This window comes from Heterodontus francisci, chromosome 13, assembly GCF_036365525.1.
Source record: "Heterodontus francisci isolate sHetFra1 chromosome 13, sHetFra1.hap1, whole genome shotgun sequence".
Taxonomy (NCBI): Eukaryota; Metazoa; Chordata; class Chondrichthyes; order Heterodontiformes; family Heterodontidae; genus Heterodontus; species Heterodontus francisci.
Window position 1 is genome coordinate 65,554,419 of NC_090383.1, and position 14,973 is coordinate 65,569,391.

The window sequence follows — 14,973 nt, forward strand, 5'->3', positions numbered from 1 at the left end:
TGCATCATAAGGCACAGCCTGTGCCCATCCTGAATGCCTGATGAAACTGCTCCCTCCCTTGATTCTTAATTCCTCTAGAATTCCATCTTTGGATTGGCACTTTAAGTAATCCAGTTGAGATCGTGTCTTGTGAGTCCACACTGCGCCTGTTGCCACACATTCGAAGGCAAACCCAGAAATTCTACCATAATTAGTTGGCTGCATTAAAATGCCAAGACCCTCAAAGTTCTTCCAAGTATCCTACCCAATAAAATTCACCTCCACCCCCTGCTCCGAATACGCCTTGACGTTATTGTTGGTGCCAATGTGTGTAGAGAGTCAAATCCTACTGGAGATTTTATTGCTTTTAAGAAAAAGGTTTGACCATTTTAACAAATTTCTATTTAACTGTATGTCTGTGAGAAATTAGCTCCAATCAGCTGGGTGGCATTCGGGCATTCCAATTGATGATCAGTTGAAGTCGATGACCCCTTGACACTGACACCATAACCAGATGAATCTTTTCCTTGTCATGAACGTGTTATGTTGAATGATGATTTTTAATTCATCAAGTGGAAGCCTAAATTACATTTTTAAAAAAGATAGCTGGAAACCTAAATTCAACTTTTAAAAAGAAAACAGCTAAGATGGCCACTGCAATTTTCATTGAAATACCTCACATTCCAAGGAATAGAGGTGGAGATGCATGTCTGAATAGCCCTCATCCAGAACAATGGCTTGAGCTGCTTGAATGAGCTACCCGGTATCACCTTCATTAGCAAGACATTCAAAACCATCTTAGAACATTAAGACTAGTGGAGACAAATCTCAAAGAGTAAACAATGAGACCTGAGAGAGATTGGAATTCTTAGACTTGGATCTCATTAAAATGCAAAAGAGAATACCCTGGAACAATCATGTGACTGTCTCTCTATCGGCGTGAAAATTTGGAGTTTCTTTTGGACACATCAGACGCATCTGTTCTAACCAGTGCAGGATCCAAGTGAGTCAGTCTGTCTGTCTCTCTCCAAGTAACACCATAAGTTTCGAACTCTACCTGGGGGCTGCAAAACATCCAAGTCTATCATTGCTGCAGAAAGCGACTCCGGGGAGAAAGCCATCTACATCACTGTCTCCAAGAAAACCAAGAAAAACCTGAAACAGGTTGCCACCTCTACTAGCCAGGAACGTCAGGACCACAAATTCAGCCGGAAGCCAACTGAATTACCAGACTCCAAAGACTGTATATTATTTTATTTGTTCTGGACTCTAATCTAACCAATGTAACCTTCTTCGCTAAGTAACCTATTTGTGTCAGTCTGATTCTCGTGTGTGTGCGTGTGTGAAAGTTGGAGCGTAGTTCATTATTTTTACTTACATCGGGTTTTGATCTTAAGTAAAATAAACTAACCTCGTTCTTCTTTAAACTCAAGAAAACTTGTTTGATTGGTTCTTTTATGATAATAGCAACAAAAAGGGTTAAATGCTGAATTGATAAGCACATTCACTGTTTAAAAGAAATAAATCCTGTTGCAGTCAAACAAGGAGAGGGGCAAGAGGGGACCCTTTCGATCCCTCTTCACCTGATTGTAACAGAAATTTTAGGGCTAATGTTTAGGATCAAAATCCAAAGACAAACGAAAAATTGGAAGTGGGAAACCAAATTGATCCCTAGCAAAAATGTAATAACTTCAATACAGGTTTTTCTTGTGGTTTGCAGTGCTAGAGTACTAAAATGTCCACATTTGAGGCTAGTACCTTCCTAGACCAGAGTGTAGTAACTTGTGACAGGTCAAAAGCCCTATCTATTGAAGAGTTGAGGAAATTAGCTGGGCAGTTAGGGATTACTATCTGTCCAAAAGCTAGGAAACCCGAAATCCTAAAACTTGTGGCCAACCGTTTTACACTTGAAACTGAAGACTCAAAAAAAGGTTTAGAGTCGGAAACAGACAGGGTAACATTAGCTAAGATACAGCTAGAGCAGAGGAGACAAGAATTAGAATTCTGAGAAAAACAAAAAGAGCTTTCCAGAAGGAGAAAGAGGAGAGAGTTTCAGGAGAAGGGGAAAGAATGAGCTTTCCAAAGGGAGTTAAAGCAGTTTGAACTAACTAGGGGAAGTTTCAATACACCCAGTGAAGGTACTGCTAGTGAGGGAACTACCCCTAGCTCCAGAACTGAGTGCTGAGCTCTGAAAGTTCTCCTAATTGATACCAAAGTTCAATGAGGGGGATGTGGAAGCACTTTTGCCTCTTGAAAAACTCGCAAAACAGCTGAAGTGGCCGGCAGAGAGCTGGACCCTGCTACTGCAAAGCAAATTCACAGGAAAAACCCATGAGGTTTATTCACTGTTGCCTGATGAGAGTTCATCAGACTATGAGATGACCAAAACTGCTATCCTGAGTGCATACGAGCTCATACCGGAGGCGTACCGCCAAATTCCAAACCCTCCAAAAGCAGCCTGAACAAAGTTACCTCGAGTTTGAAAGAACTAAGCAACTCATTTTTGACCAATGGATACGGGCACTCAAGACACAGCCCACATATGAAAACCTCAGAGAGGCGTTCAAAAACTTGCTTCCCTTTCCATTAAAACCCAAGTGGAGGAACATAAGGTTTCCAAGAGTCAGTCAGGCAGCAACCCTGGCTAATGAATTTATGCTTGTCCACAAGCTCTTACCTCAAGGGAAACCCTTCCCTTGTCACCTCCAAAAACCCAAAAAAGATAAAAGGCGGGAGGGTGATAGAAGCCTGAACAGCCATGGGCAAGAAGGGAAAGCTGGACACACAGGGGGCCCTCCTCAGGCCAGAAAGGGTGCTGAGAGCAGGAGTGACACCCAAAAGCTTGTGTGTTTTCATTGTAACAAGGCAAGTTACCTTTGAGCTGACTGCTGGAAGTTACGGGGAAAACCTGTAGGGTTAATCAGGGTACACCAGACCAGTGCATGCAAAGGGCCCCTGATGGAAAGCACAACAGACCTGGCTGTGGCTTTAACTGTGGCAGTAAGACCCAGTAAACATACCGCTGAGAGTGCGGGAAAATGTAACAAAGTCCCAGAGAGTTACCAGGATTTTGTGTCCCAAGGAAAAAAGTGACCCCATATCTCTCGAGTGAGGCAAACAAGCCCATAGTCATACTTAGGGATATAGGGGCTACCCAATCCTTTCTGCTGGGAAAAGGCATGACCTTTCCCCCAGAGAGTGCACTGAATGCTAAGAGTGTTGGTAAACAAATTTGGAGGAAGATGCATGCCCATACCTTTATATTGGCTGCACCTGGAGTGCGACCTTGTTTCAGGACCGGTAACCATGGGTATTGTCCGTAGTTTACCTGTGGATGGGGTCGACCGGCTCCTGGGTAATGATCTGGCGGGGGCCAAGGTGGGTAGCTTCTCCAGTGGTTTTAGAGGGACAGAAAGAGATCAGGGAGACAGAGCAGTTGCAAGAGAAGATATGCAGCATTGTCCATGACTGTATGGTGACCCGGTCCATGGCCAAACAAGCTCCGTCAGAGGAGGCTGAACTGGCAATGCAGACAGATGACCCTATTGTCTGGTTATCCGAAACCTTCTTTGAAAAGTTAGAGGAGTCAGAGATAAAAACAAAAAGTGCTGGAAATACTCAGCAGAGGAGTCAGAGGATGTGTTAAACAGGTGTTTCTTGGTCGAGGCTCAGCAAGCTGACCCAGTGTTAAAAAAGTTAGTACAGACCGCCTAAACTGAAGCTGAAGCAGACGGAGTCCCACAGTGTTACAATTTAAAGAAGGTTGCGTTTGCTGACAATGCAACCATGAGGTGGCACAATACTAGCACATGCGCAATTGCAGCCTCTTCCACTGGAAAGTCAATGTCTGCAACGCTCAGGCAGCTGCCAAGATTAAAGATGGCACTGCTCAACTTATCACAGGAAATGCTTATGGCTAGTTTGTTTCAGCAAATTAACCTTACATTAAGTTGGATGGAAGCCCAGTAATATACTAGTATGCAGTATAGGATACTAACTGTAATCCTCAGATTCATTTAATATTCCAGTAATCCTATTAAATACAAAAGGAATTTTATGATTGAATTTCCATGTTCTGATACTTTTGGGAGATAGTAAGTTAGCATCCTGATGGATGGAGAAGAAAATTGGGCAGAGTATAAAATGTGCTGCCAATTCATTATCCACATTTTATATGACTGACCAGGATTGATTTAACCTCAACTCAACCGCTCATTCCTGACCTTGTTGCTTCCCCCCACTCCCCTGGTTGATTGTTCCCCACTCCTCATTTCGTGCCACCCTACTCTCTGGCCGCTCGATCCCCGCTTCCTCCCCCACCCCCCACCCCAGCTACTTCCCTCTTCTCAGCCATTTGCTCCCACGTTTGATTGTTCTCCGCGCGCCATTCGAAGAAGTAAGGCGGCCATGATGGGTGACAGGATGACGTAGGAGCGAGTGGCCGAGAAGAGGGAAGCGGCGCGGCCTAGTGTTAATGGCTGGAAGTAGGGGGAAGTGGGAGCGAGCGGACAGAGAGTGGGGTGGCGCGCAACGAGGAGCAGGGAACAATTGGCTAGGGGGGGGAGCAGCGAGGTCTGGAGCGAGTGGCCGAGAGGGGGAAGTGTTGAGGCCTGGAGCGAATTGCCAAAGGGGGAGAGCGGCCAGTGGGGTGGGAGCGAGTAGCTGAGTTGGGGGGAGCGAGTGGCAGGGATTGAGCATCTGCCTCAAAGTCTCCCATTCAGCTGCTCCCTCCAACCGAGTGGGGGGGCTGGATACCCATTGACGCTTTATCGCACATGCGCGAAGACCAGACGCATGCGCGAAGTCCGACCAGGTGCGGATACACGATGACATTGGCGCTGCACTCTAATGATGTCGGTGGGCACTGCGTTGTCAGGAGTCAATTTGTTTAAAGAATGAAGTGATGAGTAAGTGGAGACCTCCTTACAGACCTGTGGACGAAGAGTGAAAAGTGGTTCAGCAGATAGTGGTGCCACTGCTGAGGTAGCGCAAGGAAATATTAAGAATAGCCCACGAACTTCCAATGGCTGGACATGTCTGTATACGAAAAACCCAAGCCCGCAGAAGACAGCATTTTGACTGACCACAGCTCCACAAAGAGGTGGTGGAGCTGTGTAAAACTTGCCACACATGCCAGATTGTGGGAAAGCCCCAACCTGCAATAAAAGCTGCATCCCTAATTCCCATACCAGCTTTTGGAGAACCCTTCAGTGGATTGTGTGGGACCCCTGCTAAAAACAAAAGGTGGCTACCAGTGTCTTCTCACCATTGTGGATGTAGCTTCCCGATTCCAAGAGGCCATTCCCCTAAGAACTATCTCTGCCAAGGTATTGGTGGAGGGGCTAACCCAATTCTTTACCCAATTTGAGCAGCCGGTCGCGATCCAGTCCGATCAGGGCCCAAATTTCATTTCTGGTATCTTTCAAAAAGTCATGGGTATTCTGGGAATAACCCAGCTAAAGTCCTCAGCCTAGCATCCACAGTCACAAGGTGCTTTGGAATGGTACCATCAGACCCTAAAGACAATGAGCAGGGTATACTGCTATGAGTATTCCCATGACTGGGACAAAGGGCTGGGAGTTCTGTTCTCCACCAGGGACCCACTCAATGAGTCCACTGGCTTTACTCTCTTTGAATTAGTTTCTGGACGCAAGGTGAGAGGTCCTCTTAAACTAATCAAGGAGAGGTTTTTGGGACACAGGGATGAGCCTTCCACATTAGACTACATCTCCATGTTCCGGGAGTGATTCATGAGAGCCTGTGCAGTGGCTGAGGAACACCAAAAAACCTCCCAGACAGCTATGAAAAGGCAGGCAGATAAACATGCCAAGGTCAGAACATTTCGGCCCGGAGACCGTGCATTAGTACTAATACCAATACAGGGTGAACCCCTAAAAGCCAGGTTCAGCAGCCCCTATAGAGTAGTAAAAAGAATTGGCAGGGTGAACTATTTAATTGACACTCCAGACCATAGGAAAAAAACAAAGGTTGTGCCACATTAATATGTTAAAGCAGTATCACAGCCGGAAAGGGGACAAACAAGCCCAAATCTGTCAGGCAGTCAGGAAAGAGGAGAATGAAAAGGACAGTGAGGACGAGTTAGAGGAAGGCTTGGAAGATTCCTAAATCACACCCCCTACTGTCGCTTTAGCCAACACTGAAATGTTAGGAAAATTAGACACTGTACTCTTCTATTTAAATACAGAACAAAGAGGAGCCCTAACAAGGCTGCTCACAGCATTTAAAGAAATCTGCAGGGACACACCATGGTGCACAAACCTAACCCTACATGATGTGGATTTAGCAGAGACCCCTCCCATAAAACAGAACCCCTATCGCCTAGGTCCCAGGAAACTGACCCAGGTTCGGAAGGACATTCGCTACATACTGGAAAACAAGCTGAGTGAGCCCAACCAGACCAGCTGGAGTTCCCAGTTGTGCTGGTGCCCAAGCCCATTGGCTCAACAAGGCTGTGCATTGATTACAGGAAGGTTAATGTAGTGACTAGAGCTGACCCCTACCCAATTCCTCACCTGGAAGACTGTATTGATTGAGTAGGAAATGCCACCTACATAACCAAGATAGATTTGCTAAAAGGATACCGACAGGTTCCCTTAACAGCATGAGCCAAACAGATCTCAGCTTTTGTCACCCCAGACGGCCTATTCCAGTGCCGAGTGATGCCCTTTGGATTAAGGTATGCCCCAGCCACATTTCAAAGGCTGATGAACCAGGTAATGGCTGGCCTACCCAACTGTGTAGTGCACCTGGATGTTTTATTAGTGTAGGTGCTATGCTGAATGATGATTTTTAATTAATCGGTTGGAAACCTAAATTAAACTTTTAAAAAAGCTGGAAATCTAAATTCAACTTTTAAAAAGAAAGCAGCCAAGATGGCCACCGCAATTTGCATTGAAATATTCTAAGGTATCGAGTGGAGACGCATGTCTGAATAGCTCTCATCCAGAACAATGGCTCGAGCAGCTTAAATGAGCAGTTTGGTATCACCTTCATTAGCAAGACATTCAAAGCCATCTTGGAACATTAACACTAGTGGAGATGAACCTCAAAGAGTAAACAATGAAACAATGAGACATGAGAAAGATTGGAATTCCTGACTTGGATCTCATTAAAGTGCAAAAGAGAATACACTGGGACAACCATGTGACAGTCTCTCCATCTGTGTGAAAACTTGGAGTTTCTTTTGGACACATCAGACACGCATCTGTTTTAACCAGTGCAAGACCCAAGTGAGTCTGTCTGTCTGTCTCTCTCGCTCTCCTGCTAACACTAAGTTTCAAACCCTGCCTGCAGTCTGCAAAACATTCAAGTCTATCATTGCTGTAGACAGAGACTCTGCGAAGAAAGCCATCTACATCACTGTCTCTAAGAAAACCTGAACCAGGTAGCCACCTCCACCAGCCAGGAACTTCAGGACCACAAATTCAGCCAGAAGACAACTGATTAACCAGACTCCACAGACTGTATATTATTTTATTTGTTCTGGATTCTAATTTAACCGTCCTATCCTTTTTCACTCAGTAACCTATTTGTGTGCGTGTGATTCTCGTGTGTGTGCGTGTGTGAAAGTTGGAGCATAGTTTATTATTTTTACTTAGATTGGGTTTTGATTTTAAGTACAATAAACTAACCTCTTTCTTCTTTAATCTCAAGAAAACACGTCTGATTGGTTCTATTATGATCATAGCAACAAAAAGAGTTAAACACTCACTGAATTGATAAGCACATTCACTGTTTAAAACAAATAAATTCTGTTGCAGTCAAACAAGGAGAGGGGCAAGAGGGGAGCTTCTCCACCCCTCCTCTCCTGATCATAACACCCTATTCATTCTAACAACATTCCTCATGATTTCTAAACCTCTATTAAACCTGCTCCAGGGGAAATAGTCCCAGTATCACAAGTTATTCCTCATAACTATAATTTTCCATTTCTAATATCATCCTGATCAATTTACTATTAGGTTATCCTTAAATTCCAGTGCTGTGATAGAATCGTTTACTTACAATGTCACCTCTTTCAGCCCTTCCTTTCTCTCCTGAAAATGTTACAAGCAGGAATATCAAGTTCTGAGTCCAAAACTAACAGTCACTTGGACAAGTGTGGATTAATTAAGGAAAGCCAGCATAGATTTGTTAAAGGCAAATCGTGTTTAATTAAGTTGATTGAGCTTTATGATGAAGTAACAGAGAGGGATGAGGATAATGCGGTTAATGCTGTGTCTATGGTATTCCAAATGGCGTTTGATAAAGTGCCACGTAATAGACTTTTCAGCAAAGTTGAAGCTCATGAAATAAAAGGGAAAGTGGCAGCATGGATACAAAGTTGGCTAAGTGACAGGAAACAGAGAGTAGTGGTGAATAGTTATTTTTGGACTAGCAGGAAGGTATACAGTGATGTTCCCCAGGGGTCGGTACTAGCAAAACTGCTTTTCTTGATCTATATTAATGACCTAGACCTTGGTGTACAGGGCACAATTTCAAAATTTGCAGATGACACAAAGAATAGTGAACTGTGAGGAGGACAGTGATACACTTCAAGAGCACATAGAGAGACTGGTAGAATGGTAGATACGTGGCAGATGCAATTTAACTCAGAGAAGTGTAGAGTGATATATTTTGATAGGAAGAATGAGGAGAGACAATATACACTAGAGGGTACAATTCTAAAGGGGTGCGGGAACAGAGACATCTGGGGGTATATGTGCACAAATCATTGAAGGTGACAGGGCAGGTTGAGACAGTGGTTAAAAGGCATAGGGGATTCTGAGTTTTATAAATAGAGGCAGAATACAAATGCAAGGAAGTTAAGATAAACCTTTACAAAACACTGGTTCAGCCTCAATTGGAGTATTGTATCCAATTCTGGCCACCACACTTTAGGAAGGATGTGAAGGGGTTTATAAAGGGTGCAGAAAAATTTTAAGAGAATGGTTCTGGGGATGAGGGACTTCAGTTATGTGGACAGACTAGAGAACCTGGGGTTGTTCTCTTTAGAGAAGAGGAGGTTGAGAGGAGATTTGATAGAGGTGTTCAAAATCATGAGGGGTCTAGACAGAGTAGATAGAGAGAAACTGTTCCCAGTGGCAGAAGGGTCAGAGGATATAGAGAACCAGAGGATATAGATTTAAAGTGATTGTCAAAAGACCTAAAAGTGACATAAGGAAAAACTTTTTTTTTAAATACAGCAAGTGGTTACAATCTGGAATGCACTGCCTGAAAGGGCAGCACAATCATGGCTTTCAAAAGGGAATGGGATAGGCAACTGAAGGGGGAAAAAAATTGCAGGGCTATGGGGAGAGAGCCAACATGAAGGTTACAAGCCAAATGGCCTCCTTTGTGCTGTAACTATTTTATGATTCTATGATAAATTTAAGTCATGTTTTTGTTACAGCTATGTCATATGCCTTATAGTTATTGATGCTTCCAACAGTCCAATTTTGTTTTGACTGGTTTTTGCATTCACATATATGCTAGTTAATCCTTAACTTGGAACAGGAAGCAACCTGGAGTCTCAATGTATGGACACTTAGTACTGCTCCTGGTAGCAAACTGTTATAATAATCAAACACCTCTTACGACAGCATGTGTTCTCTTGGCTACAGAAAGTAGAACTGTTCTTTAGACTAAAAAAAGCAAATCCAAGAAGGGTAATTGTTGCTAATTATTATTCATTGATTTCTTCTTCAAATGGGTAGAGATATTCCCCATTGGAGGAACAACAGCTAAGTTAGCTACCAAGAAATTGCTGCAGGAAAATTTTCTTTGTTTCAGGGCTTCAACTTTGGTGTCTGATGTTCAAATAAACAACAAAGGCATTGGAAAATAAATACCATTGAACCAATTTTAATTTTGGATGAATAACGGGCAGACAGGAGGCGGAACCCGCCCACTACCCGCATGCTATCATGAGGCTCAACCTGTTTTGAGGCCCAAACCTCACTTACTTGTCGCCAACGAGCTATGGGCACCCCGTTGCAATTTGACAGTTACAGGAGGCAGGTAATTGGCCAGCTTCCGCATTATGTCACAGTGACCCAGTCACAGCCTGGAGGAGGGCCTGTCAGCGAGCCAGAGTTTTTTGGTGGTCCCAGGAGGAGCATGGGTGTTTTTCTTGGCCTCACCAAAAAAAAAAACTAAACTTTACCCGAGTCATTTTTTAAGCAGACTCAAAAGGTCCTTTTAAGTGTACCATTGTACCTTGAAATTGCAATCAGGTCCAATGTACATCTTCAGACCCTGACTCTCATTGCAGGTGCATTTGATGGAAACAGGGCTGGCTGTCTTTTTGAAGACCTTGCTGAAGATAGCAGTGGCTGGAACGCTAGCATGAATGGGATGGAAAGTGATTCAATGCCATTTGTGGACGTCTACAACATCATTTATGTTGGATGGAATGAATTAAATAAGGCTCTCATATGAATCAAACTGCGAGAATGAAGTGAACAATCATAAGGTAAGAACCATAACTGAGACAAACATGTGGTTTTTGAATCAAATCCTCCCATTATGCCAACACACATGATACACTGACATTTATGCTCTGGAAGGAATTGGCTGAATACACACATATTCTGGTAAAAACTGATGAGCATCAGGCACAAGCAACCCAGAAGGAACACGATGACAAGACATCCAGTTTGCTTCAGCATTGGTGAGTTGGTGAAAGTATTGTCCTTTCCTAGCTCACCAGAAATGCAAGATACAAAGGACAAGGGTCCTTAATTATAGTACATATGTTTATTATAGGCTTTTGAAGTTACTGGAATATATGGTGGCTAGTCTCTTCAATGTATGACGTGCTTCCATCAGTACTTGGGAAAAATTCCATGAAGAACTAGACTAGAAGGTACCAGAAAATCCTGAGGTGATTCTGGACAGGAAATAATTATCATCTTCATCAACATCATTATCATGATCTTCTGTGTACTCTTCTAATGCTTGGATGACAGAGATACTACAAGTAAATTAGATGAAATCTTCAGTAAATTAATCTGAAGCAGAATGGGACAATCAAATTAATACACTAAGCATGTGTTGGAATCATCTGATAAGAATTACTTTGGCTTTGGACCGCATGACACTAATAAAGACTTGTGGCCCAAGGAACTGTAATGATTGGGATACCCTGTCCCCATAACCATCTGTCTCTGAGAAAAAAAAGGATGTACTATTTATCTCTATAGCTTTGTTCTGACATTTACTAATCAACAAGGTTACCCTCAGAGAGAGAGAGATGGTAGATGGGGTGGGGGGTGGGGGTGGGGGGGGTGGGGGGGTGGTGGGGAACAGTACATTGAAAGCCCTAAGGTAACTGAGGAGTCATCAGGGATTTGGTTGTAATTGTAATTGTATTGTTCTGTGTTCATATGTAATGCTGTTGTGTCTGTTCTTAGTTTGACCAGATTTTATGTTTTATATGATGTATTACAAACTGAAGGGGAGTCAGAGACTGAGCAGGAGGAATATAATGATCCTGAGGAATTGAGCTATGGGAAAGTGGAGTTGTGACTTTTCCCACCCCTACTGAAGGACAGGGAAAGTTGGGCATATAAAACAAAATGTAGAAGATCTAGTAAAGAAAGGGAGGAATAGAAGCATTAGAGAAGTGCTGTTTCAGTTTCTGACTTTTACTATTGTTACTGGTTATTATTAAATGCCTCTGTTCCATATAGACAACTGCAGGAATTATGTCTGGAAGAAACAGAAGATACTGTCATCCCATATGTACACAGGTGTTTGCAGTAGAATGCTTTTCATTATATAGTGTGCAAACATTTTTCAACAAGTTATGGGGTTTGTGGAATCATATTTAATTATTTATACATGTTTGAGGACTTTCCTCACCAGAATGTCAATTTATCTCTAACATCTTCCTCCAACAATTTTTAGTGTTTTCTTCCAGGTCACAAGTTTTCACCCAAATCAATAGACTTCAAACACAGTACTTCCATTCATTTGCATCCCTTTGCTGATTGAGTTGTTACAAAACTGCATGGTGCAAGTTAATCAACAACTGTGGAATTGTAATATTACATTTCTATTACATTGCAAATAGAGATCAAGCAGAACCCATTAATTTTGAAATTATTCTTAACTCTTTGCCCCCATAATTTTAATTGTTAGTTCAATTTAATTTTGTTCTGCCAAAAAAAATCATTAAAATAGAAATGATGAACTTGTTATATCACAACAGAGGGTAAAATTCATCTTGGGTGGTAGCTCAAAACCAGTGATAATGAATCGACAGCCCACTTTCCACTCTGTTCGATTTTCTTTTCTACTGAAAATGAATTTCACCCTCACAGAATCTTAATGGCTTTTACAGTTTTTTAAATGGATGGAACTACTTTAACAAATATCATTGCAATAGATTTCAATCAGGAAGTATTTCAAATTTGAATGTTCTGACCTTTCCTCTACAAACGGAACGCACACAATCCAAAAGTTGTCCCGTCTCCAGCTGGAATGGTCGACATCGCTTCATTTCCTGATCCCATAGTTTTACTGCACCTCCCTCTTTTGTCCTTTTGGAATTAAGAGCACATGAATCAGTTTTACACTAAATTGTGAATTGCAAACAAAATAACGCTGAGATTAATCCATGTTAGATAAATAATATAGTGAATTGTAACTTGCATTAACTGAATCACAAAGATAACTCTGAAACTGATGATATTTACTGTGGTTTATATGTACTGCACTTGAATTTTTCAAGAAAATAAATTTTATGTTTTTTAGAATTAGTCATACTCGTAATGCTGTGTATGTCCAGATTTATTATTTTCATTCAATTTCCAATGTCCATGATTTATTAATTAAATTACTGATTTACATTCACTATTCTTGACACCATATCGGTAGCTTCATTACATTTCATAATTCACTTTTGTGTAGCTAATAATAAAACAATTTAACATGAGAGGGAAGTTGCCGCACCTGACCACATAATAAAACGAGGGATAATTCATATTTTTTCCAAATTTATATTTCAGTTGGAGTACTGGACATTATGAGGCTAATTTTTACAAAGTTCTGCTGATAGCTGGAGCCACAGTGGCAGGACATTTGTGTCAGAAAGCCAGGCATGTCCCTGCATCTAATGCATAATGCACTGCATTCTGCAGTATAGAAATTTATTAGCTTTTCGGAGGCTATGTTATTCAGCAGCACGAACCTTATTATAACTTTAAAATTATGTTTATTGCTCTCACACTGAAGTTTATTTTTTTCTCATCAATTCCCCATAATGTAGCTTGTCATATAAAATCAGTTTTTAGATGGCTAGGTCTGGAGAAGTAGGTTTCTTAGAGCAATGTCGGAGCTATCAATGATAGTTGCAAAGTCACATGCAGACATAAGAAAGGCAGGTATATTTACATCTTAGGTGCTAATTCCGAAGTATCTGGCAATTGAAATTGACAGGGAAGAAAGGTCTTCTCCTTGGATGCTCAAGGCATGCAGTTGCGAGGGTTTCCTTTTTTTGGTTAAAATTTGAGAATTTATATTTTAAAACTGAAAAGGGATTCCATAGATGCTGGAACGGTAAACAGTTACTGGAAGGTTGGGACTGAGAGTGGAACTGTAAACAGTTACTGGAAGGCATCAGTTTCCAAATAAAAACCCAGCAGGGATTGTTTTGATTTGTAGAGATTGTTGCAGAGAAATGACAAGCCAATATTTATAGACGTCATAAGACTGGACTTCTGGAAGGCTTTGGTTTCAACTTGAACTGTTAAAAAAGCCAGTTTGCTAATTGACTTGCAAGGAGGCTACCAGCCTATCTTTCTCTTGAAAAGGAATCCTGCATCGAGTGTTCCTATTTCCTCCTGTATTTGAAGAATCCCTGCATCTTTGAAGAAATCTTGCATCATATGTATGGGAAGAAACCTTGTTGCTGCCTCCCTGCTGTAAGACTTATTTGGAGCCTTCTGTAGCTGCAGCTCTTGGAAAGCCTACCCAAACTGATCATCAACATCACCTGGAAAGAACTGTTTTAGGAGGATTCCCATTGACAGCCATCAACGCCTTAGGGACACCTCACCGAAACAAAGGACATCTTTCCATACCTTCTTTTCAGCCTAAGTGTTTTTTTTTTGCCTTCTATTTCTTTGTAACAGCTGTAAACAAAAATCCTTTTTATGTTTTTTTTCTCGGTTAACAGGTTGTGTATGTATGTGTGTGTGTGAGGGCTAGGATAATTAAGAGGCTTTAATATTTCAATTTGTGTGTATGTTTTACCTCTGTATTGGTTAAAGCTTGATTTATAATAAACTGATAATTTTGTTGTTTATTAAAGAAACCTGGTTGGTGTGCTTTATTCTGGGGAAAAATAGAGTATATGATTGTTTCAGTAAGTGAGAAAATTTAAAATACATGTTGTGACCTGTGGAGAAGTGGGACTGAATTAATAGTGCACTCCTCCTGCCTGGGTTGTAACACTGCCTTATCCGGGAGGCTGCTTGCATATGCAAATTCAGAATGACGCTGGTTATGGAACTCATTTGCAACTTTTAAGTACAAATGGGACAACATGCACTGTGGATGCTCCACCCATTTTTACCAGGCAGAAAATGGTCTAACTAGCAGTTCTTTAAAGGAACCACTAGAGGCTGCTTCAAAAATGGACAGGAACCCATCCATGATTACTCTCCAGACCTGCATTTACATCCCAAGACTTACTTGGGCATTTCAGAAGAAACCCAACTTTGGTGTCCCCATTTCATAAAGGATATATATTCCAGGTCAACAATATGGGCAATAAAGGAAGTATGTGGCTGATAAAGTTACATTAAGTATGAAACTACATGATTAAAGATATTAAAAATAACGAGGAATGCAAGAAAAATGTAAAGAAATCTTGAGATCGAGAGTCATAAGAGATAATGAAATTCTAATTTTATTAATTTTAAATAAGACTGTTCAAGGTTTCTATAAATATATTTCGGGAAAATATATGACAAAGGAAATAAATGG

General features: G+C 41.6%; 1 protein-coding gene across 1 annotated transcript in view; it reads right to left on the bottom strand.

The window, feature by feature from the left end:
* Positions 1-14,973, bottom strand: part of LOC137376798 (echinoderm microtubule-associated protein-like 6) — a 741,885-nt gene that overhangs the window by 60,358 nt on the left and 666,554 nt on the right. The window contains exon 38 of the mRNA XM_068045814.1: positions 12,410-12,524. Within this exon, the coding sequence (XP_067901915.1) occupies positions 12,410-12,524 (115 nt within the window). The remainder of the gene's footprint in view (positions 1-12,409; positions 12,525-14,973) is intronic.